The sequence below is a fragment of the Grus americana genome, chromosome 3 (assembly GCF_028858705.1).
Source record: "Grus americana isolate bGruAme1 chromosome 3, bGruAme1.mat, whole genome shotgun sequence".
NCBI classification, from domain to species: domain Eukaryota; kingdom Metazoa; phylum Chordata; class Aves; order Gruiformes; family Gruidae; genus Grus; species Grus americana.
The window spans coordinates 109,253,114-109,278,767 of NC_072854.1; the positions used below are offsets into that span (position 1 = coordinate 109,253,114).

The 25,654-nt window shown below is 41.6% G+C and overlaps 1 protein-coding gene across 1 annotated transcript in view; it reads right to left on the reverse strand.

Annotated features, from left to right (window-relative positions):
* Nucleotides 1-25,654, reverse strand: part of FSHR (follicle stimulating hormone receptor) — an 83,090-nt gene that overhangs the window by 4,482 nt on the left and 52,954 nt on the right. The window contains exons 3-9 of the mRNA XM_054822973.1: nucleotides 22,331-22,405; nucleotides 21,830-21,904; nucleotides 13,900-13,971; nucleotides 11,599-11,676; nucleotides 8,018-8,086; nucleotides 7,824-7,898; nucleotides 2,752-2,937 (exon numbers count right to left, since the gene is read on the reverse strand). Coding sequence (XP_054678948.1) covers nucleotides 2,752-2,937; nucleotides 7,824-7,898; nucleotides 8,018-8,086; nucleotides 11,599-11,676; nucleotides 13,900-13,971; nucleotides 21,830-21,904; nucleotides 22,331-22,405 — 630 coding nt within the window. The remainder of the gene's footprint in view (nucleotides 1-2,751; nucleotides 2,938-7,823; nucleotides 7,899-8,017; nucleotides 8,087-11,598; nucleotides 11,677-13,899; nucleotides 13,972-21,829; nucleotides 21,905-22,330; nucleotides 22,406-25,654) is intronic.

A 25,654-nucleotide genomic window follows, 5' to 3' on the forward strand; every position in this document is an offset into this window, starting at 1 on the left:
AACTTATTTTATCTAAGGTTCTCAAGTGCTGAGAAAGTCTCCCAGAGGGGAAATCTTACATAAACGGGGCAGCCAGAAAGGGGCCACACATCCTTGTCTTAATTCTTTCCCGAATTTCCCACGTGGACAACCAACTGCTGCCATGATCCTTAGAAACGTGCTTCTGGGGGTGATGAGGCATCCTTTTTATCCTTCCTGGACTGCCTGGAAGGCTTCTGGAACCCCAACAGCCACGGGAGAGTGACCGTCTCCATGAAGGTGCACGGCAAGTCAGGTTACATCACGGTTCTCACCACCACAAGTAATGCCTGCACCGAGCCACGCACAGCTCTCGCCAAAGAGATGATACCCGCTGCGTGATCAAGCACTGCGAACTATTAATAACTCTTAAAAAACCCGAGCAGTCTTCAATGCACATGCAGCTCGTGCCAGCTGTCAGAAACTGCGTTGAAATGAAAGCAGGTGTAGCTACTGTACGTGTGACTAATCTCTGCTGAAGAGTGTGGTAATACCTTTGGTATTCAAACCGAACTAAAATGCATCTATTTTCTCACTTTAAGCTGGGGAGAGGATATCAGTCTCCCACCAATTTCAGTACAAGACACATGACTGAAAAAATTACCATTTTGAATTATGCTTTAAAGCAGTTAACAGGAAGAGTTTATCTAAATAATTTGTTCTAATACTTTCACATTTATGCTTAATATTTTTTAATAGATATGTCTGGTAACTATTAAAGACATATATAAACACATGCAACTTTGTTCTGTTGCCCAGGGTGATACAGTTCACATGCACATTTATTCAAGTAATCATACGTCATATTTCATAAAGAAGAGTATCTCCAACTTGCATATTATTTCTTACTGTTGCATCACACCTGATACTATAGGGGACTGTGAAGTCATGCCCAGACTTGCTCCAGAAGCAGCCCCACCGCCACGTGCTTGCTGGCCATCCGTACTTGGGTTATGTGAGCTCTGCACAGTTCATTTGTATTTCTTTGCAAAATTGCACTTGCCCAGGCTGTGGGAAGGGCTGTCAGTGTCCTCCTTGGCTTTTTACCTGCCAGGGCAGAGGCTTCTGAAAGTGCGGCTGTACTAAGGGGGAAGTGAGTGCGGTGGGCTTCAGTTCCCTGGGGCAAGTGTGACATGGAAATTATTTAGAGCCCAAGTGAGGGGACTAGAAACTGAGAGCTTATTGAAAGGTCAGGGCCATTTCCTCCTGTAGCTTTCCTTCAATAGCAACTCTTACTCTGTTTTTGAAAAGTCTGGTTGCCTAATTTAAGGGGTGGATTCTGGGATTTGGGTCCTGATTTGGCCCAAGCAGCCCAGAAGCCAAGTAACTTCAAAAATATGAATCATAGTGATATCAAGGTCCCTTTGCAGATTCAGGACTAAACATGATTGCATTGGACTCTTTGGCAAATACCACTTTGCCACCAGTGCTGGAAGGGCTGGACCCATTTCTACTTAGCAAGCACTGTGCCTGCATAAGCCTGCATAAGTATGTGAAAATGCCTCCTGCTGATAAACTGTCCTATCAAAAAGTTTAGCATTTTAGATCAAAAATGGGCAATGGGGATGCATTCTGTCAGATACTTCCTTTATCACTGCAGTCTCCACCATCAGACTTGCACTCTTTACACAGACTTGCAAACACATGTAGGTGATATTTGTTAGTTATCAGCACAAGCAACATCCCTTATCTTTCACTGCCTGGTGACAATACAATGCTAAAAGTAAAATAAATGGCTAATCTAAGTATCAAAATAGAAATTACTAATAGTTTATGCTTTCTCTGCATGGTTTTACTTTTCTTTGAAGTTGTAGGCAACTTCTGAAGACAATGTCCTGAATTATAAGAATGACTCACATTTTTTTTTTCCTGCCATGGGAAATTCCAAGTCTTTGAGTACATCCAGTAAAGGAATAACTTCGAACAATAACAGGGGTTTCCGTAGGTACCAGTTCCTCATGTTTTCCAGTGGCACAAATTCTAGAGGTTCATTAACTAGTTAATGTGTACATTTAGAGTCTATCTGAGCAGCTGAAAATACTCAGTAAGGATCATTGATACCTGAAGTCTCACTGCAGCTTGCTAATGGAAAGTTAAAACAAATATGGAAAATTACTTTGGGAGTCTAAAAAGACACCCCACCCTCCTAAGCCCCTCTGTTGATTTGGTTAAAAGGGGTGTGCTCTAGGTTAACCATTTCAGGAATCATGTCCAAAAATGTTGTGTAACAAGCCTAGACGGATAACAGTGTTCCAACATCAGTGTGGCTTTCTGAGAGAAGAGTTTGAGGTCACTCAGTGGTCCTGTTACCCTCCTGAAGTACATATCCTGAAGTATTGACCAGCTTCTCCGCAAACACAGCTTTCCCTCTAGCTACCTCCTGAAAAGTTATCAAACTTCTCCTGTTGGATGTCTTCAGTGGGGCTCCAGGCTGATCCAGGATGGATCATCAGTCCCAAGGAAAGATGGACCTATGACAGGTGAGGGCTAGGGCTGCAGCTGGGGAAAACGCTGGTGCTAACACAGCTATCAAAATTTATTTCTCCCCTGTAATGGCGAGGCTGTGCACCGTGTAGCATGCATAAACTTGTATGTATTGTGTATTTATTTATTTCTATCCATTTACTTACCTGCACTGAAGACACCTTTTCTATTCAGACTTTGAGGAAGTTTATTTAATTTACTATCAACTGCTGAGAAGCACCAAAAAGAAAAACAAATGGAATCACTTACTTTTGTCTTTTCCAGTTTGCAAATGCACAGCAATGGCTAGGATATGTGAAGTTTGCCTCAATCAAAGATCTAAATTTGCTTAAATCAGGAAGCTTTTTTAAATTGTACGTAGACCTTGCTCTTAGCTTCTTAATGAGTTCTAATCCATGACTTGGCAGGAAACTGATTCTTGTCCTTGAAATATCCCTTTAAGAAAACATATGAAAATCTCAGTAAAAAGCAGATTTACTTCTGCTCGATGGTGGATATGTGTTTTAGACTGTCCTACTCATTTTCAGAGTAGTGATTGGAAAGAGATTAGCTGGAAATCTACATTGAAAAGAGGATCCAGGGATAAATTAGGTGTTCCTTCAGGAAACCTGAACTAATATCCATTGCAAACAACAATCAAGTTATGTTATTCTGGCCTAAGAAAAAAGAAAAAAAAAAATCCCATAACCCTCTGAGTAAGAATTAGCAGGGACATAAACCATTAGTGCCATATGATTCTAGGTTCAGTAAGTGCAACAATCATTCCAGAATACTGTTACAGGATAAAAAAGGCTGATGAAATCACAACAGAAGTTTGCTACATGAACATCACATCATGGGAAGGCTGCTGTGGAAAAGGCAATAAACACAGAGAAGCTCACAGGGGGGTATAGATGTAAGGAGAGGCTGGGGATATCAGGTTTTGTACTCATTAGGAAGAAAAAGAGATTAAAGAGAGACAGGGGTGACACGGTTCAAACTGTGAGGAACAAAAATAACAAAACATTTCAGGAGGTTTAAAAAACAAAGAGAGCACAGGCTGAAGTGAAGAAAGGGGCAAGATTACAGGAGGTTAGGAGAGATGTGTTTATGTGGAAAGCAATTACTGTGTGGGACAGGCTATCAAAGGCAGCAGCTACGAATGTATTAAAGACCATTAGTGGGTCTTTTAAAAGGAAACACATTGTGCAAACACTAAATCTTGACTTGTACCATGCAGGTGGGGAAGAGGAAGAAGGACCAAGGGTGCTCCATCTCAAGGCTAAGAGATACTTGGGAACCTGTGCCCACGGCCCCAGGGGGTAACAGTTGGGGCAAAACATCCCTAATTTTCCCTGACTAGGGCACAATCCGTGTCCCTCAGCTCGTGGGAGCAGGAGAGCACATTCCTGTCTCTTAAGAGCAACAGTAAAAATGAACTGCACAAAATCACCCTGTCCTCCCTTAGCCCCTGTGCTCTTATGGCCTGAGACTGATCCAGGATGCAGTGTTTGCTGAGGCTGCTCTGCTCTTTATTCTCCGACAAAAGAAAGGAATTTTCCCTAATCAACAAATCAGACTGACAATATTTGTCATTTTTCTTTGTGCCCCCTCCAAGGTACAGTTTCCAATTCACGCATAACAGTACGATGCTGGGACAACATGTTATTTGATCTCAGTTATCCAACATTCACAAATTGCTTTTATTATCATATTAATGCAGTAGAGTGATGCCATGTGAGGGAGCGACCAGGTTTTAGCAGCATGTAACAAAGTTTAGACAGTTGCTATGCACCATATGCACATTTGCACTTCTGTTCTCCATTCTAAGAAACAAAATTAATACCAGGAAATGGCTCTGTTTGAACTCACGGTCCTTAGCTTAGGGTGGCCAAGTCTAACAAATTCATAGGCAGCTAATAAAGCAGTTGCTAAAATTGGTGGTGGGTGAAGATGGTATTTGTGTCCATGCTGTGCCCACAGCTCAGGCTTTGCATCCAGGCTCTGAAGGAATGTATCACCTTCAACAACTGGACCATGAACTCTGGCAGCAGAGGAGCAAACTCAGACCCCACTCTGCCCCACTGGCCTGGGGCCATGACTTCTACCTGGAAGGGCAAGACAGACCGGTGGAGTCAGAAATGCTTCGAACTTCTGCAGGTCAGGCTGAGAGAACCATCTCCTGAGGTTGTTCTGGGACTGACCTGTTTCTCACAGGAGCTAAAAGCAGCAGCTGATGAGAAATTTTAGGCTATCGATTTCTGACTTAGACACTTGAAGAGGTAATTAGGTTGCAACGAGCAACCTCGATTCTTTCATGGACTGACTATTGCCCTTAGTATGCTGCCTAATGAAAACTGTCACCTAGAGTATATGCTCATGACTCAACAACTGAACAGCAGCTTTCTGCCTAAATCCGCAGAGAGCATCACTTGTGGTATCATTAAGAGCCTATGAAACTTCACAAGGGGTCATAATTCTGAACAAGAGCATGGAAAATGTCTTCTTTAAAAATCTTTACCGAGTCCAAACTGTTATTACACTGAGAGGAAATAACAAATAAATATGAATAGGAATATCATAGTAAATATGAACAGGACTTAAAAATAGCTAAAATGTTACCGGATCTCTGGGCGTCTCTAAATAATTTCATAAATATTAACTGTATTTCCATGAAAATATTTTCTTCTTCTTTTAAAAATTTTTATTTTTATGCTCATTATTGCACATAAAGAGAAGCCAGTTAGGTAAAGTGCTTTGCATACTCCTGTGGGGTTTGTTGGTATGTCTGTTAGGGATAGTTATCAACACACCACTGACAAGCCCCTGAACAGCAAACACAGACATTGTGCAGGTGGTTTAGTAACTTACGCCACTGAGTCACTGCACAGACCTCAGTGCTGAGGCTCTTTAGGATGTTGCTCTCTAGTTAAGAGGCTTGATAAACTAAATAACCACAATGAACAAGATGATAGAGTGGGAGTAGGAAATCAAACCAGAAAGCATCGGTGACTGGAAAACATGTTCTTGTATTATTATTGCTTGGCTGCCAGTCATCAGCCTTGGCAGCAGCCAGTGCAGGAACAGCGAAATGAATCTGACTTCTCTTCCAACCACCTCCTTTTCCCACTGAGAGTCTCTGTTGGATTAGCAAAAATACTGGCCAGCTGATGAGGTTTGAAAGGAACATACAAAAATAGCAAGAAATGGCTGGCGGAGCAGAAATCAGAGAGGGGTAGACTGACTGGTGAGAACAATTTTTTCCATGCTTGTATCTAAACTGATCTCTGACTGTGCTTCAGGGACTCAGCTGTTGAGCTGGGGATCTACTGGAGCTCTTCTGTGGCCCCCATATATGGGTTCTCCATTGAAGACAAATTGCAAGGTCCACAGCCGTACTTTGCTCTGCATCCGAGTTAGGATGCAGCCAGACAACTCCTCAGGACTTCAGTAAAAGCTGGTGTAAGCTCCTACAGGTCTGGGAGCACCAGAAGATGGTTAAATGAAACTATATGGCTGAAAATTAAAGCTATGAAACTCCAAGTTGGAAACACAGTGTATTTCTGGATAGAAGGAATGTGTATAGGTGTGGGAGTAATTAGCCATTTGATTTACTTGCCTACTGTCAGTGTTGAGATCCTTTAACTCACAATCTAATGTCTTTCCAAAAGAGATATTCTAATTCGGCCAAGAGCTGTAAGCCTGGGAGAGGAATTGATTCGTGAAATTTTGTAGCCTGTGCAAGGGCTAAGATTGGTGCTTTCCAACATTACTGTTTGTGTTTGTGTTTCTTTCACATTATTTTAATATGCTGAACTATAAAATAGAAGTTGGTATTAATTGACCGTAGAACACTGGTTCAGGAAGATCAAGAGTTAAAACATCCCGATGTTCATTCTAATAAAACACTGCAGTCTGAAACACAGATTTGATTGCAACAACACTATTTGTCCCAGCAAAGATATGATTATGGGTCAATCACTTCCACAAGTGAAAACACACTCCTGGTGTACACTACAGTGACAGATAAGTAAGAAAGCTGTTTTTTCATGATCTCGGTCAGGGTAAAAAGGTAATTTCTCATCCACAGAATAGTGGATGTATAGGTAATGGAACAGAAAACTTCTTACACAAATAACTTGGTGTTAGAAATTGAACTATCAAATGAATCTGAACTGCAGCCAAATCAATTTGATAAAGCTCCAGATTATGATTGTATCAGCTACAGTTTGCAAAGAAAATGCATTTACTTTTTGGTACAGGAAACAATGCTTTTCCAAAGAAACATCTATGATATTACTGCTGAAAAGATGCTCCGCTGGCAGTCTTTTCCAAAGAAGGAAGACACTTTGAGGGAGTGATGGAAGTGGAGCATAAATACAGTAACCCATACTATAGTTCTTTATATTGTAGGTGGACTGACCATCACAACGTGGAAAAAAGGCCTTCAGAAGAGTTCTGATCTGAACTCAAGGTTAACCAGACATTTTTCTCCCTCTTTTTTAGATTTCTAACCACTCTAACCTCTGTGTAAAATCTTCCAACAGCTCCCACGACCCCTTTTCATCCTTTCTGGGTGACTCCTAGCCCTCTCTGGACATCCAGGGTAGAGGGGAAGCAAGAAAGGCTCTGGTGAATTGGAGAGACAAAAAAAAAGACTCCCACGTCTCTGTTGCAGGTCTTACGTGTTCTGGCTTGTGCTCAGAAACACAAGCAGTGGTGCACACTCACAGCCATTTTCAGACCCCGTGGCAAACTGTGGCCCGAGGTAATGTTGACTGAGATCCATGAGCATCCTACTGCTGAACTCTCTACTGCTGAGATCTCGCTTTCCATCTTACCACCCACCAAAGACACATCTATCTCTACAGCAGATGGGACACCTGTAGGGTAAGGATTTTATCTTCAGAATTAGGCTTCAGAGATGCAGGGGCAGATTTTTAGTGGCTAGCAATTCAGATTTAAGCACTGAGGACCCACTCACCTATTCTTGATTTTGCTCAAACAAAAAACTAACAGCATTTTTCTCGGGGGGGAAAAAAAAAAAAACAAAACCCAAAGCAGAACTACTCTCTTACAGAGCTTAATCAACTGTGGAGAGGAATCTGGATCTAAATTCCTGGATCCAAATACTCCCAAAAACTTGAAGACAAAGTGAAAACATAGACCTAGACTGAAATTTCAGTTATGGCTTCCATTTTTGTTAATATTCAGAAATACATCTCCAGTTTTGAACGCCAAGATTTATGAGATGTTGAAATCCAGACTGGCATTCATATGTTCTTCTCTGTTCTTTTCTAGGGAGTTAATAATGAGAAATATAATACCTAAATACTACTTACAAAACAATGGGCCCATTGGCTCCTTGGAAGACCTCATTTGGTAATTTTTCTAGGTTGTGATTATCACTTAGATTTCTGAAAAACACAACAATATTGATGCTAAAACAATCTGAGATTAAAAAAACCCCAAACTTGCAGCAGTTACTACCTTCTAATAATTGCTTTTCACAATAGTAAACAATAGAAATAGTTACAGCTCATCCAGGTAGGTTCCATTAAAAGCATGATTCTCAATTTCCTGAATCCCATTTTTATTCAGCCATCTGCAATAAAGAAAAAAAAAAGAGTTGTGTTGTTATTCATACTTCATAACTAAAATGTATGTAATTCAAATCAGTGAAAGGGATTGCAAACAAATAAAATTATTAAACGGATATTCAAATGGTGAAACTTCTATGACTACTAGCTGATAAGATCCCAGCGTTTGGAGCAAGCCTTTGGAGAGTACAGACACGAACAGTGCAGGTGAGCGCTACCATCAGAGGTGATAGCTAGGGTAAGTTTCTGCAGGAAGGGCAGAGCTGATGAAGACGCTGGTGCTGCTCACGGCTGCCCTGGGAAGGCTGCAGCGGAGTCCATGAGGCTGTTCCAGGTTAATCCCAGGAGGGGCGAGACCAGGATCTTTCCTGCCGGGGCTGTGGGTGCCACTTAGTTTTACTTTTTTTTGAGATGCTTTTGAAACACTGGGCCATGGCTTAACCTTTACCAGTTATTAGAAATAAAGACTGCCGTCTGCGGTGGTCTCGCGTCCTCAGCGTGATGCAGGCGGAGGAGGGAAGCTGCCCATCACCGAGCTGGGCAGGAGGGCAGGGTGGGGGTGGCGGTGGTGCCCAGCTGCCTGGGAAGTGGCTGATTCCTCCTGCGTCTGCTGCCTTGACAAAAGACGGTCCCTGTCTGCTCTGCTGCCCCAGTCCCACCTCGCCGGGCTCCTTCCCCCAAGAGGAGACACAGGTATGAACCTGGGAATCGAAGGTCCTGGGGCTTTCCGCCAAGTTTTTACTGTAGTGCATTAACTAATTAATGTTTAACGTCCTTTCCTCTCTTCCCTTCACGGTCCTAAAAATTTACGTTTGGGCCAGTTATATTCATCATCTTTACGGTGCAGTCCTTCATCTCGCTTTAAACGTCACTTTGCAACTCATGCCTTCTCCAGCAGGAAATGACAAGCCTGACTGATGGCAAAAGTGGCCTGATTTAATTAAACTGTCAGCAAACCTGGACGTTTTGTTTCTAATTCACACTGAAAGCTGAGCACGCGAGTGACCCACTTACCTCAGGTCTGGGGTGGTGAGCTAAGGTCAGCATGAAAATCAGTTATGGGTCTGGCTGAAAGGATTACCCTTCTGACCACGACAGGCAGATGTACATAGCTCCATGTCTATAATGTCTGTCAGGTCGGATCAGGAGAACTGTCACTGTCCCCTTCACTCGCAAGCGCTATTAGACACGTATGAGCAGGCACAGAGGAGAGACATGTCCCTGCTTAAAGTATTTAAAGCATTTATTATATTACATTGATCTTATCCATTTGTAGCTGCCAGGCTGATATATGTGCTCTTAATCACAGTATTAGCACTTACTGCATTCTCTCACTGAACAGGATGCTAACGCAATGAGATACTAAGATCATAAAATCAGAGTCACTGTTGCCGTACGGTGTGGACTATACACTCCTGTCACCCGGCTAATTGCATTTAAGTAGAAAAAAAAAAGAAAAAAAAAAATTACCTAGATCCCAAGACCTCATTATAGCACATATAGACAAACTTCTGTTGAGAGAAATTCTCCCCTGACTTCAGCCAGCACCCTAACTGACTCCACCAACTCTGACGTTATCAACAAGTGACGACAGAGGCAGAGATCCAGAGCTTGGGCTTTTACTCACCACTTCATGGCTATAGCAGTATTTTTAAAACACACTTTAAAATGCACCCGGTGCAGGAGGCCACTGCCCCTGCGGTACTATTTACACCCTATTTCAGGGCAGGAAAGCTCTATCTTAGGCTCTAAGTGGCGTGCGGACCTGGAAGCAAGGCGAATTTCTTTCATAAATTTCTAGCATTTTTTAACCAAATGTATCCACAGATCTAGTCTGTGCTGATCCCATGCATAGCGTGATGCAATCCAAATTACTGGGTTAGATATGCTTGGAGCCTGCCACAGCTAAACCTGCTAAAATTGTGTCTCCCCAGAATGTGGGTGTGGTCCTGGGTGTTTTTGATGCCATCTTGACACACCTGTTTTCACAAAATGATGTTGCTGTAACGGTAACTTTTTGTTGCATTGCATAGTGACTTCAGTTTTGCACAGAAAACCAGCAAATCTGGGTCTAAAATGAGTCAAGTTCATCAGAGCACGAGGAAAACCTAACCAGGGACTCTGAAAGAGCACGCACAAGGTCTCTGTCCCAAGGGACAGCTACAGCCGAGTCAGGACATCGTCTGACCGCGCGGGTGGTAGCCAGGTCTGCTCGCACAGCTCTTGCTGCTCCTGCACACACCGGTGGGCACGGGGAGCCCATGGCAATGGGGCTGATGCAGGAGGCAGGGCAAAGCAGATGGAAGAGGACATGATCCCCCTGCCTCGGACAATTTTTCTAGCAAACCAGCAGCCTTAAGTCCTCAGAGAGCACTATCCTTCCAATACCCAAGCAGTAATCAGATAAGCAATGGGACATCCTGAGGAGAGAAGGGAAGCCAATTTCATGCTGCTCAAGTGGCACAGAGAGGTTAAATCCCAGTAAAAATCTGGGATATTTATCTCACCCCTTAGTGGTATTACGGGAACAAATAGAGTACTTGTTGCGCAGTGCTCTGAAAATACAAAGTGCCACCAAAGTAGCAAATATTGTTATCACAGGAGAAAAGATAAACCAGTGCATTTGGGGTATCATGACTTGAATATGTATTTGAGAAAACTATGTGTGTGTTTAAAACTTCAGGGAACTTGACGTAGACAGAGGTTGTGCATCACTGATGGAGCAAAAGGAAAGATAGCAGCTAAGTGACTTGTTACCGTCCTCTCTTCAAATATTGATGGTCTGACATTGCTCCCACCAAAATCAACGTGAGCCCCATCAGTCAATCAGATCTTGCTTCTCTGCTTTGGTGTGTGAGGTAAACTGCACACACACAGTGGGAAACTTTTACAGTCTGGCCACTGGCTAGGTGAAATGAAGGCACCTTGTTAGCAAGCAAAGAGTACGTTCTGATATACCCACAGGAAGGATCAAAGAAGCCAGATAGTTCATTAAAACACGTGACTGTTCGAGTCAAATGTAGAGTCATCTAACCACACGGCTTGAAACTGCATTGTGAACCAGCCTGTATCGATGCATTAACATTGTGTACAAATATACCGTATTCCCACAACATCTGCATATATTTTTGCCTGCGTAATAAATGTCTTTGAATGATGTGTCTGACTGTAAATATTTATGAGTCATGCCATCCTTCTGAACACAATTTGTATCACATGGAACTGTTGTTGTAGGTGGAATATGTTTAACCTTGGCATCAGTAATTACTAAATTTGCTCTATGCTGTGCTTCTAAAATAAAGAGCAGGATTAGAATACAACAGAAAACCACAAAAGCATTCATTTTTCATGGCAGGGAAACAGAATACAGAGATTGCAGGGGTAGAGGAAAAGTCTAAAACCTCAATCTGAATTTGGAAGCATATGAAATAGTGCCCATCCCCTGGTTTCCTTGACCCTATTCTGGAGAAGAAATGAGCTAACAAAGAGAATAACGGTTTTGCTGCGTCTTACTCACAGAATCACACTTTCAGAACTCAGGCCCGTGAATGAATTTCTTTCGATTGTACGTATATTGATGTTGTCTTGAATATCTCTGAAAAATAAAATACAATAGAAACCACAGCTTTTTGTATCTCTGTGAACCTGTCAATATGATACGCTGTTTCAAACACAGCATTTTCCCTTACATTCAATCTGAGGCACTGTTATAGGCAGAGGGTAATAACTTACATTTCTGGGACATTTTGTCTGCAGAGCACAAACCTTCCTGGTAAAAAAGGCTGGAACAAAACATTTCCAACACCCCCATACCTTCCTCCCAAATAGGCTGAAGTGATTACAATGCATAAAAGCCCGGGTTTTATAATCCTGAGGCGGATTAAATAGTTCCTCCAGCAAACATACTGCCCAGAAAATGCAAGCTGAGGGGCTGCGAGGCCACCCCCTCTCATGGCCTGCCAGCCAGAAGAAGGAAAAGCCATTAGCCTTTTTGGCCTGATACAGCAGGGTACTTACTAGCCCACGAATAATTCCCCTGCCAATGTCAACGGGGTTTCTTATAAGCTTTGTATGCGCTTAAGAATTTAAGACGTGGGACCCCTGTCAATGCAGTTTGTTGAACTGACAAGTAGGCATTTCGGTCTTTCAGCGCTTTTGACTGATAGGAAAAAAGGGAAAGGCAGATATACGTTCTGTCGCTTGCTGAAAATAGACCTCAAAGAAGTTAAACAGTATTACTCATAATTTAGACTGGGGATGTGGTTGTTTTCATGCTGTTTCTGTTGGAAAGTATGGAACAAAATGAATTATCTGCAGAGCCTGAAATTAAGCACGATTCCAGAATTATCTCACGCTGACAGTTGAACACAGCTACAACTCTGCATTAAGTGACGCTTGCACAGAGGCCTCGGTCTGCAAACTGAGGTCGGCAGAGGTAGGAATAGGGAGGGGGAGCGGCACCCATACAAGTGAAGTGTTTCCCTCTGCTTAAGGACACTCATGAGCCTTTTACAAACATCAATGACCCATCAAGAACTATCTTTGGGACTTAAATACTGGCATAACTAAAGCCAACAGGAGTTTTCTTACTGATGTCAGTGGGGCCAAGGTCTATTTTGTGACTCAAGGAGTATCAAGGTTTACTTATTCTTACAGGAAAGTGAGGATTTTCACCTGAAAAAACCCACCCTCTTGCTCAGGAGGATTCAAGTCTAGTTAAGACTGATGATAAACATAAAGGTACACAAGAGGAAAGCTCTGTAGCTCCGTATCTGTGGCATTTGCTTGATGGTTTTGGGGAGCCCTGAAGTGCAGTTCTCAGAATTATGTATGTCCAGTGTATCACAGAAATTTATTCCTTATCTTATATGCGTGTGTACTATTTTCAGGCATCCTCCTCTACGTTTTCTGTGCATTTTTATTTATGTTAATAGCCATTACTAAGACAATTGCAGGATTAATGCTTCTGCAGCTTGAAGTCTTCTAATCAAAGATTTGAACATGCAGAACTTTGCCTGTGCCTTAACAATATATCTTGTCCAAAGGAAGAGAAGAAATATTTTCTAATTTTCTGGGTTTTCTGCTTTCAATTATACTAAGAACTGATTGAAAAATTTATGTCAAGATCTTCTTCAGTGAAAATCAAGCGTTTTCTGATATGCATTTTATTAAAAAAAAAGGAAAAGGTGCTTTTACAGGAAAAAAAAGCACCTGCTTTCACACAAAATTTTACACAATTTTTTTTTTTCCTGCTGGCACTGGAATTTTCCATAGAAAAAAATATTTAATTCTCTGGACAGTTGTACTGCCACTGAAAAAAATGAGCATGGTAGAGATATTTCCCTGTGGGTTGGTTTTTTTTTTTTTTTTTTTCCTCTGTGATGTGGCCACATTGGCCACATCTTCATAGAAAACAGCTCGGAGATCAGCAAGTATTCCCATGCAGGCCAGAGAACTGTCACCAGGGGGCAACAAATTTCCACTGCCACCAGCCTGGTTTGGATTTCAACCAGTGAAAGAGGAGTAGAAGGCTGTTATCCATCCCCTGGGCCATCCAGGGACACACTCATAGCGTACATAGTCAAAGGAAGTGCGGTCTGTAAAGTACAAGTTATAATGCTTTGTAGAAGGGAGACCTAGAGAGAGCTGAGACCTTTTGGGCCACTTTATTGTCAATGCCTACAAAATTACAACCCAAAACGCTACTGTGAAGCTAATGAGCGAACGCGAGGGGAATCATGTCTTGAAAGGGTTTGTTGGAGCAGGAGAACATTCAAAGGGAGCTTTTAAAAAGTGAAAAGCAGACATTAAAACTTACAGTAAAACTTTCTGGAAAGAGTGCACCTTATGGACAGCAGGTAAAAACCGAAGGCCAGTATTTGATATTAACCTAAGGAGTAGAGAACAGATAAAGATTATTCAGTCTGCCCCAGGAATGAAGCAATAATTAACAAAGAAAGAACATGGGACTTAAAATGGCAGCAACAAAAAGCAGAGTTTAGCCACAAACATGGGGTTTGCCCATAGGAAATTTGACATTGTAATGTAAAAAGGTTTTTCTCCAAAGGACAAGCTGAAATCTGCCCCACTGAAGTCAAGGGAGAAACCCTGCCTTGGATAATTACACAGTCCTTCCTGATGATCTCACGAAACTGTCAGTATTAATTTCCCAACCATATTCTAAGAAATCAACTGCACAGACAGAGGATAATTATTCTCATAGTAGCTCTTTTAAGACAAAAGGATCAACTCACCACAATTGTAACCTTCTACTCTAACAGAGGATACATTAATTCCACTGGAAATAACATTATTTCATGAAAGTAAGAGAGAATTACAACATTTTATTCCCCAGCACATCCGATAGCGAGGAACTGAACGCATGGGAACGTCTCAGCAGTTTGTGTGACTGGAAATGGGCCTGAGCCTCCGTATTTATCTACCTCCACCCTCCCACCATGTTGAGCGTCACTGTTGCAGTTCCTGTCCATGAAACACCATCCCAGAAACGCGGACTTTGAAGGAAAACCCTGTGCCCACAGCCAGCGAGGAAACACGGTCACAGGTATCCATAGAGCTGTACCACCTCTAATTTAAGAAAATTTTGCTATCCAGAGCAGTAGGAAGGGCAGGTCAAACGTGATATTGGCATGCAGCAGGAGGTGGCTGGTGGCTGCTGATGTCTGGAAGGGGAGGGCTGCGCACAGGAGGGACCGGGCTGGGCTCTGACCAGCTGGGAGCTTTTCCCAGCCACTAAAATCTCTCATTTTGACTCCACCAAACAAAGAGAAAATTTGGGTTCTTCAAAGTTTAGTTATACCTTTGCATTTTTGATATGTGAGATGGTAGAGGAGGTAACCTTTCACTTAGAATATTGGTTCTCTAAGGAATGTATTAGTAGTATATGGAAGGTATTTTTTTTATCCCAGCACTTAAACAGAACAATATTCTTTCATTACTGGATTTTTTTTTTTTCCCCAGATTCATTCCTGAATAGTTGAATGGTGATGAAAAGGACTGGTTGAGACTGGAAAAAAGTAACAGCATTCATTTGATGTTTATTATGAACCTAGATTATTTCAGGAGAGTTGCAACCTCTCAGGTTTCATAATGCGAATGGAAAGTGAACACCTTCATGTCACAACCAAATCCTACATTTGGGCGCTCAGGGTGACACACAGGTCCATAACGTAGTCATTCACTTGCATGCGTACTGCTCTGAGATTCCTGAGGTGGTATCTGGATATGCTCAGATGTTGAAAAACCAACTTGTTATCTGTCTCATAATAAAAATCAATGCATTATATGCAGGAAAAAAAAATAAAGCAGTATAGTGAATATTCAAGGAGCCAGTTTGGGAAAGTTGCTAAATGTCATGACTGTTTTGTCTCAGGAGTCAGAGTGGTCTGCCATTGCATTAGCTTAAAAATAACAGCTGTCACATGTGACCAGGAAAGCTCTACAAAAATGCCTTTGAAAAACTATTACATATAGTTAAATAGAAAGCATGATTAATGAAGCATGTGGATTTCACAAGGTCCTTATTATCTAAAGTACTTCTGCACTTATACTTTGTAAAAAGAATTAGCTGAAAAAAGTAGAAGCAATAGAAGAAGAACCTGTAACTCCCCTCTTACAGTATTTTAAAGTACACTCCCTAAATTACTGGAGATGTACAGGGTTTTAGTTGAAAGCTGCCCTTAATTTTAAATGAGTCATACACTAAAAATTCATGCAATTCTTTTTATGAGCCCTTTGTTAAATACAAATTATGGCATGCGTTTCCTTTAGTAGGCAAATGAAGAAGCAAACTGGTGCCAAGTAGTGTCTGGCTCTTGCAGGACAGAGGACAAGACGTGACAAGCTTTCCTTTCTACAGTACTTTCCCGAGAATATCCCTGTTCTCATGTTGCAGTAATGAAAGGTGACGGTACTCTAACATATTCTATTGAAACACTGCTCCCAATGGCAACTTACTACCAAAACATCCAAATGCCACACAGGTTAGCAGGGCTTTCACCGTACATGTGTGAAAAGACACGTTCAAGGCCTTGGGTGATGCCATAGTCCTGATCTTTCCAGTAAACCCAAAGTGTCCAGGGCTCAGTCTGTACTGGTGTCAACTGAGCAGCATAAGATGAAGAGGAAAGCGTCTTTGACAAATCATTACATATTGAAGTAAATCTACAGGTGGCACAAAGCCCTGATTGCACAGAGGCACAGAACAGTGATTAGGAGCAGGAGAGAATGTTCTTTTAATTAATTGCAGAGAAAGAACTAAAAAAAAAAATATTTAGCTAGACTGCAGCTTAGATCTTCCCTCTCTTTTTATTCAACCAGAAAATCTCCGGAGGCCTTTAAGTGGATAATCTTGTTAGAATGTAGATAATCCAATTTACTGAATATCTTTCCTGCAGGACAGTTTTGTCAATATATTTACCATATAACATATACATCCTTAGTAGCCTCACTTTAAACAAGTGTCCTCTTTAATCTGTGTTATAACTGAGTCCCCCCTTGCCATGCATAAACAGCTCAGTAAGAACCTGTTTTTCAGATGGCTGATGGCTGCTTTCCAAAGCATTAATTGTCTTTCTGAAAAGGCTTACTGGAGTCAGCACTTAAGAAAATGTAGCACCATGATCAGCAGAGAAAAAAATATCTTTCAGAAACTAATTCCTGGAAGATTCTGGCTGCTTATCTCCAGACATAGCAACACGCCTAGCTCTTTTTTAGGCCAAATTGGTAGGAACTACTCCGACAAAACTGGGAACACAGTTTACCGCATCAACTTATTGTGGGTGTTTGCTAAATTGCAAACCCAAGGTAGGCAGAGATAAATACAACATCACTCAGAAAGCATTATTTTTGTGTCCCCTAATCACGCCGGTTACTTTATACCGCATGTGAGTCTGACTCCGCAAGAGATTCCTCTGGCTCGTGTGTGCCAGCCTTGCAGGCCAAGCTGAGCCTGTCATCCCCAACACCTGCTTCTGAGGCGAAGTCTTTAGGCGTGAGGCTGCCATGCGAAAGGAAGGAGCGGAGCATCGCTTCTTTTTTACTGAAGACCCAACTCCACGCAAAGGGTCAACGATTCTGTGGACTTTGCTGCATCGGCAGCAAATACATGTGTGGGCTTAGGAAGCGTGCCAGACACGTGTGTGTCAGGTCCTCCACGAAATACGACCAGGCAGGTACAAGCAGCTGCAAGACTTTCGAATTGGGCTTTGCTCACCACAATTTTGCAAATAAAACGCGTGCTTTTGAGACCTAAATTTCCCCTCCCCTCCAACAATCCAGCTTTATGCCCTCAAAATTGATCTGATAGGGGTGTTACATTCAGATCTTTCTATTTTAAGCTGAGATTGCTTAATATGGGACTTTGACACATCCAGTGTAAAAAAAGAACCAAAGGACACAGATTACACATGATAACTAATTTTGGAAAGAAAATAGGTTTGAAAAGCCATCACTACATTATTAAACAGACAATGCCACTGCTCTCCCTAATGAGAGCCAGATAAATAATCTTGTACCCATGAAAAGGTCAATAAGTTACCATTTCGAAGCAGTCTGTCTCTTTGGCATATATCCAAACGACCAATTAACAATTCTCTTCACCGCTCCTAGAAAACTGGTGAGAAAGTTAAGCTTGCATTTTTCTAGAAGGTTTAGAGTATTTCGGCATTGCATTTTTTCTCTTCTAAGTGTTTTTGCCATACCAGTAATGATGATCCAGGAGACAAAGGGAGTGGGGTGAGCAGAAAATGTATTTGTACCCATGTTGACAGAGATAAAAGCATATTAATGTTCAACAGCTAGTGGCTGTAACGAGCCCATGAAACTGATGAGAGGACTGACAAGGCTAGCCAGAGCTTCTTGCCTGCCCATAAATGAGATCTAGTGGCTATACAACTATTTTTGAAGGAGCACAGAGACAGCTTTGCAAGCAATGCGTTGCAAAGGTCATTAAACTGATGGGCTGTGGTGTCTAGGCTCAGTCGGAGGCATTAACACTGATTAACTTTTCTCTTTTTTTTTTTATGGAAAACACCAGTAAATATATATTTTTCTGCGAGATTTTCTGAACTGTGTTTTAACAGTTCTGCCCCAGCCACAGCGCTGTTGTGAAGAATCAGATCGCGCATTGCGTACCCTGCCAGACTGCCACCATGGCCGGAAACTTCAGAAGAACCACAACAAGCCCAGCAATGGGCAGGTACCTGAGTCCCCTTGTTTTGGCGTGCTGGTTGCAGCTGGCTCTCACTATACTTCTTTACACCGAGGCACGGGGCTGCCTGTGCCAGCTGCTCTGACTCGTGGGGCAGACCAGGAAGGTCTACAGAGGTCTACAGCAGGGTCTGCAACAGAAGGTTGGGCCAAGGACCTCTCTGAGTACAGGAATCCATCTCCAGCTCTGCTACTTCAGCGTGGACTATTTGGGAAGCTGGCATGGACCCCAGCTGGGCGGAAGACACGGCGCATGGGCAACAGGAGTACATCCCAGTGGGACCAGCATCAGGTTTGCTTTTCTACTCACACACAACCCTGTGTACGGTCGGACAGAATCTCCTCATCTGTTTTGTGACAAGATATTTATGAAAGCACTTGCTATTCCTTTCTAACTTCCAGCAGTTAATGGGAGAATTAGGCTGTGACGTACAGAGGTTTGCTAGTTTCCCTTCATGGCCTTAAAATTTTTATCATTTCTCAAATAGCTGTTTATAGTGTTCCTGTCCACACAGCTGCTTAACCTTTTTCTGAATTATTTTACACTCTATCCCTCAAGTTTACAACCTTTTGCTTCTGCATTGTGTACCGCCCCCCCCGCCCCAAACCCCCACAACAACAAAAAAAACCAGAACTGGACACAAAACCCATCAGTCCATTAACTCCCCTCAGCATCTTGCCTTATGTTTTCACTAATTGACCCTTCCTTGTATGTCACAGGAAGGTGAATACCAGGACTGGGTTACCTTTACCAGCTCCCATTTTGCAGCATTCCATCAAGGTTTCTGCTTTCTTATTAAATTAACAGTCTTATTCTTTCAAAGAGTAAATGTCTCTGCCTTTTCAAGGGTGGGTTTCTAAAAGGGCAAGCATCAGTGAGTGAAACAAGGGGATAGAGAAAATGGCAGCCTTTCCTACAGAAACGTGCCAAGAGAGAGCACAAAGGTATGATTCTACATAGAGTGACCCGAGCATGATGTAACTAGGCATCACATCTAGCTCACTGCTCCGTGGAAGGCTCCTACAGGGACTTTGGGTCCTGCTCCTGATCCCTGTGGTGTGAATTGATGTAGCTCCACTGAAGCCAAAGGTGTTACACTGATTTATACACCCAGCACAGCTATCTCCAATCTTGTCATTAGCACAAAAGATACATTCATCTGTTCAGATGCTCAGAGCCATGAAGCCTGCAGCTTTTGTAGTATTTATAGTCATACAAGAGGCTTGGTGGTGGGGTTTCTTTTGGCCTCCTAAAATGAAGGCACAGAGAGGATGCAACATAAATCCATTAGTGGAGTAAACACCAAAGATGGATTTTATCAATATAAATTAGAGAAAAGCTTTGGCACAAGAATGAATGTGAATTAAGTGGCCATGAATAAAATTAGAGGAAATTTTCTAGTCACCAAATCATTGAGTTTCTGGAAAAGCCTCCCCTGGAATAAAGAGAGAAAGCAGGGAATAGTGGAGAGCATCAAGAATGTCAATAAAGCAGTTAAGTAATGGTATACATGGAGTAGAGCCAGTAAGAAATAGGCTGGAGAGTCTCTTCCAGTCCTGTATACGCACAAGAAAGAAAACTTTAAAAAATACCCAAAATAAATTTTACTCTGATTTCAGCTAATGAGTAGAACTTGCTAATGAGGAATGGGGAATGGTTAGTTACACGCGCAATTCTCTATATATTTAATCTGTTGTTCTATAGGTCATAGTAACGCTGCTGCAGCTGAATTTTTATACAGGTAGCATGTCTGAACGTTTGAGTCAACATATACGGGAGTGTGCAATGACAAATGTTCAAAAGAGGAGCATCCACCAATGTTAAGAGAAAAACTTCCACTACTTGAGATATTTTACCTTTTCCTCACGACCTATAATTTGTGTGTCCCACATTTAAAAAATCACTGAAATTAGTGTGTTCATTACTGTGTTCACATTTCTTCAATTTTGTATGGGATAAATGTGCTCTCATTCTTTCTATCCACCTATCCACCCGACAACTGTACTACTCATAGCAGCTTGTTCTGGAGATTTTACACGTGACAAACAAATGCTGTGTATTCGTTCATAGGTAGCCAGAATTATTCAAAGACAGTAACTGCCAAATGACTCAGGCTTGAAACCAAAAGCAAAAAGCATATGATGTCTCCTCATGACAATGCAAATTTAAAGCTTGATTTCCCTACTGCTAGGAGAAAAATCTGTGTTTCAGTTATGCGCATACAAAAGTTAAAGGATATCAAGGTGCCTGGTTAATATGATAAAGCAGATATTGGTAAAAATACTGGGGAGAACGACAATCCTACTGCAACTCTAACCACATATTCCTGTTCAATGAGGGTTTAAATTATAATGGTTTGTGTAGTGCTAAATACACCTTATATCCAAAGGCTAAACTTTAAGTCTCAAATCTTAATGTTTGGATTCAAACCAATGCCTTTTGTCTTTTTTTGAGCCCAGAACCTGTCAGATGCTAGTGATTTTCAGATATCTTAAACACTCATTAGCTTACTGGGAGCTATGCTTATTAGACCACTGACCTGATTTCATCCCATCTTTAAGAAATATCTAACCAGACAATTAAGCACTTACTCTTATGTACTCAAATGTAGAAATCATGATCACGGTTTTTGAATGAGTAAGGCTTCTTGTGTAAGTAAGGAAAACAAGGTTAGGCATATGTGCTCAGGCGGATGGACATATAAAACTTAAGATAATATCCTGCTGGATGTATATGCCATTGTTCAGCAAAGAGCACCGTGGGAGCTTATTTAAGCTACAGCAATTAAAGTAATTGCTGTTAAACAGAGTTCATTGGACTTCATTGGGGTTTTAATGCAGAGGAGGGGTTATTAGTCATGTTAAGATCATGTGCTAAAAGCTATGAAAATCTTTTTGGGTAACAGTTTATTTTAAGGATGGATTCAATTATCACTGAATTGTGATGGCAACCTCATGGGAGCAGATGTGACAACCACAGTTGTGCAAGCAACATTCTTGATGTGGCTGTCTAATGAAATAAAGTTATAGCATACATCAATACATTGGTATTCTAAGGTTTTAATCATCTCACATCAAGTGTTAGTGAAAACCATTGCTACAGCACTGCCATTGCTAAAGAGAATGTGAAGACTTAAGAACACATGTGCGAAGTATAACAGGAGGCAGAGCCATAGCAAAGACACATGTCCCAAAGCTCTCAAGAGGAATTGCAACCTAGACCTGTTTTTATAGACCTAAAAAAAGCCCAGCTCCTTTTCTCATCATACAGTTTCAACCTGTTGCTTAGAAAGGCTCAAGGATCTCGTGTAGGGGACTCCTCCATGGAGGATATTCAGCTTTTCTGAGGATTGTGTGCAGTCCTCGGGACGAAAGTGTGGATTGACAATGTGCAACCAGTGAGGGAAGAGGGGGCATTGTCCCATCTCATCAAAGAAAATGCTCAGCATGGGTTGGACAGAAGCACATCTGTTTCATTCAAAACGTGTACAGTACTTGCAAAAAGCAAAAGATCTTACAAATATCTGAGGCTCGGAAGGTCTTGGAAGGCATCTTGATCAATGTACACGAGGTTGTTGGCCTTCTCAATTCTTCTGCAAAGAGAAAATGAAACATCAGAGGAAATATATATCGATATATTGATCTTAAAATATCTGTGGTTGCCCCAGGATGTAGTGGTACTATACACTGAGGGGTTTTTTTGGTTTGTTTTTTTTTGTTGTTTTTTTTTTTTTTGACAGCAGAAGATCTGCACAATTTCAAAGAGCAGCCTACCACAGACCGGCAGACCCCGCCACTTTTTGATATCGGCAGTGGTTCGAGGATAAGTTTCAGGCTGACTAGGGAAAGAAAGAGACAGTTAGATAAGAAGATGGGAAAGACAAAGGGAGATTTCAAATGTTCCTGTATCGCTATGAATTCTTCAGAGCTTACCTGAACCAAACTGTGAAACCTTTGATACTTGCCTATAATGAATCTTTATAATTGTCTCCTTTGAATTTAGATTGCTCATTACTTACATTTCATGTAGTTTGGGAAGGTTGGAAAACACATTTTCTTCTATGACCTCCAAGGCATCATTCTGTGAGATCTCTCTGAAAAATAATTTAAAAGTCAAGATATTTCAAGCCATGCTATCAATGAAAAGGTGAAGCACAGAATGGACTAGTGAAAAATTCACATGGAACCTCTTCCAGGATTACTGATCAGTTTTAAAAACAAGGTGGATATCAGATAAGAAAGCAGACCCCAGAGACACCGATGAGCTGCCACCAAGGCAAGCACCAGCAGTCAGGAACAGACGTCTTCTGAGGCTGCAGTTTCTATCCGTAACGGCAGTCCTGCACCTTCTGCTGTCACGGTTCCCTGTGTATCCCAAGGCAGAGCCCATCCATCATTGGCTACTGGATCTCTGACATCACTAATTACTGATAGAGATTTAATGAAAGCTTTTAACTCAGTGAAGAACAAAGGGGGTGAAAAGAGACTGAAATAGAGAAGACCACTAAACAGTTCCCAGGAAATATGGCACAACTTCAGCAGTAGGACATGCTGCTGTCTTGACTACAGAGATTAAAATTAATCCACTGGCACACACATCCTTATTAACAGGAGCTGGAGACCACAAAGAAGTCTTCCATACCTTGGAGAAAACTCTATTTGATCTCTACTGTATACTATTAAAGCCCACTTACAGCCACTGAACTGTAGAATAAAAATGGCATGTTTTCTGTTATCAACACACCAGAATGCATCTCCTGCTGGTCCACAGCACGTATTTCTTTGCTTCCTTAATCTGTGGGATAGCAAAAAGATGTCTCAAGCTCTGGTGTAATTTAGAGCTCAGGAGTTCTCCTGGTAAATCAAGGGGGAATTACTGCAGTGCAACCTGTCCCGATTATGTCCCTTATGCTGCCAGTGACCAGGAAAGTCAAGGTAAAGACAGCTACGCCAAAAGATTCCTCGCTGCCGTTTTTGGAAATGGTGCAAAAATGCTGTTTTCCCAGGCTGAGGTCAGCTGTAGGAAGTAAAATTTATAATACAGATATAATTCGATGATAGTGTGGTTGTCTATTGGATTTTAATGGCAAAGTAACTGTGCACATCTTTGGGATGAAACCTTGGATAAATAGCTTGTAAACTGGCCAGCACTTGTTCCTGGATATCTTGTTCTTTTGGAATTATGATGGGTGCAAATAGATTCAAACAGGCCTGAGGTAAAACAATGGATTGTAACAATAGGTGCACAGTAAAAAAAAAAAAATCACAAAAATTATTAAATGTAATATAAAAAGCATTCCATGTCCTTCTGAGTAACAACTGAACCATACCTGACAAATTACCTGCCCATTTAAGACAAACAAAAGCCTTGCAAAAGAAGATAAGTTGTTCATCTGACCTTTTCTGCTTTAAAAAAACGCCTCAGTGGTTTGATATTTTTTAGTTTAATAAGAAACTCTCCCTCCTGTTTCCTCAAGGTTTTTTGCAGAAGAAATCCAGCTCTTCTCTGCTCTGGGAGCTCTAAATTGGCTGGAGAACAAGAAAATAGAAGTACACGAGGGCTGACAACGGGTGCTCGGTAGGGGTGGTGAGAACTGGATTTGTTTAGCAGTGTTGAACCACCAGCTCACGTGTGAACGTGTTCCTCTTTATTATTCAGGTTTCAGCAGCAACAAAATGCTTTGACTTAGACTGGGATTCCTTCCTACCATACAAGGTACACAGCCATTGCAAGGAATGTTTCAAAGACTTTATTATCTTCCTGGTTGCTTTAAAAATAATGCATTATAAGATATACGGTAGAAGCAATCACCCCCTATGCTGCACTTATATGAAAGTACAATTCAGTTGTTTACCTACAGCTTAGAAGATTTAACAACACAGGAGGCATCTCAGACTTTTAAGATTTGGCTTGGTTTTGCTCATGCTCTTTTTGGGTGGTCAGCAGTGTATGTGCCATTCCCCACAATCTAAAAATCAGTTGTCTAGAAATAAAAAAAATCACGGAAAAGGCAGAACATTTAATACCAACAAATCCATTTAGCCAGAAGAGATTTCATGCCACTAAACAGCTCAGGGAAAAATATTGCAGATTTGTTGACCTTATACAGGCAAAAAAAGTTTATTAAGAAACCACAATACAGTAGTGACCTCACCCGACAGATAGGGCTGTCGAGGGTAATAATTTTTTTATGATCCAATCTGCTATCTAACTTTGGAACAACTTGGACGATATACCTCTTTTAATGGAATGCTTAAAACCGAATGTTTCTGCATCAGAGAGTGTTTTGGCTTCCTAAGAGCGGGATGGGTTATGGGCGTTGTTTCGGTTCGGGAAATGGAAGATGCGGATCTGATTAAAGCAGGGCATGAGCAGGCCACCACACTTTGGAAGGCTTGGAGAATGCATGGTTAAGGAAGGAATGAAAGAAGAAGAAGACAGCAATCTCTGAACTGTTTTTACAACATTAAGTTTTTAAAAGAGTAAGTTTTTAAAAGAATTAAATAACACTTGTACGGGGGAGGGAGGTTTTCAGAGATTTGGAGAATGACTTGGCTTTCGTTCTAATATTCCCATTCCTAGGTACAAAGGCAACAGTCATTTTTTTAAAACAGGTAATGAAAATACATCTGTTTTTAAAATTATTTTTGCAGTCTTCCAGCTCAAGCACACAACTGCTGCAGCTGTCGCGGTCATGAGCCTTTCAGAAGGAGTAAAGGGAGCCAAAGGGAAATGTGTCAATGGCAGAAGCAGTAACCCATCTGGTGCTGGGCTTCGTGCTTGCTGTTCGGGGGATTGCGGGGGGTGAGGGAGAAGGACAAGACCCTCTGTGCCCCGCAATGAATTGTGCGTCCTCTGCTACACTCTCTCCAGGATATCCTGTTGGTGACCACCTTACTCATCACAGTTCTTCACAGATGAATCCCAGTTTACAGCACTAAAGTGGTGTTTTCCGGCAGAAGGCCATTGCTATTCTGGTCCTTTGGGGTGTCCGTATACCTGTTATAGGCTGTCATTCAGGTAAGAAGGATAAATTAAAAAAAAAGCCCATTCAGTTTAGGAGATCACACACTGTGAAGAACAGGCAGCACTAATCTGGGCTTTTGTTGCATAATTTGCATGAACAATTTATTCGTACCTGGCAAAAAATGCTCACCCTGCTTATGGATAACGGAAAGAAAAGAACACTGTCTGGGATACAGGTACCTCTGGCATTAAAAGTACAAACCACTGCTGCTCAATCAAACCACCGACTCAGCAGACTCAGATCTTCTGTAGAGGAGAGCAAATAATACCTGCAGCAGCAGCTACAAACAGAAAAAGGAGATTGCTGGCTAGTATT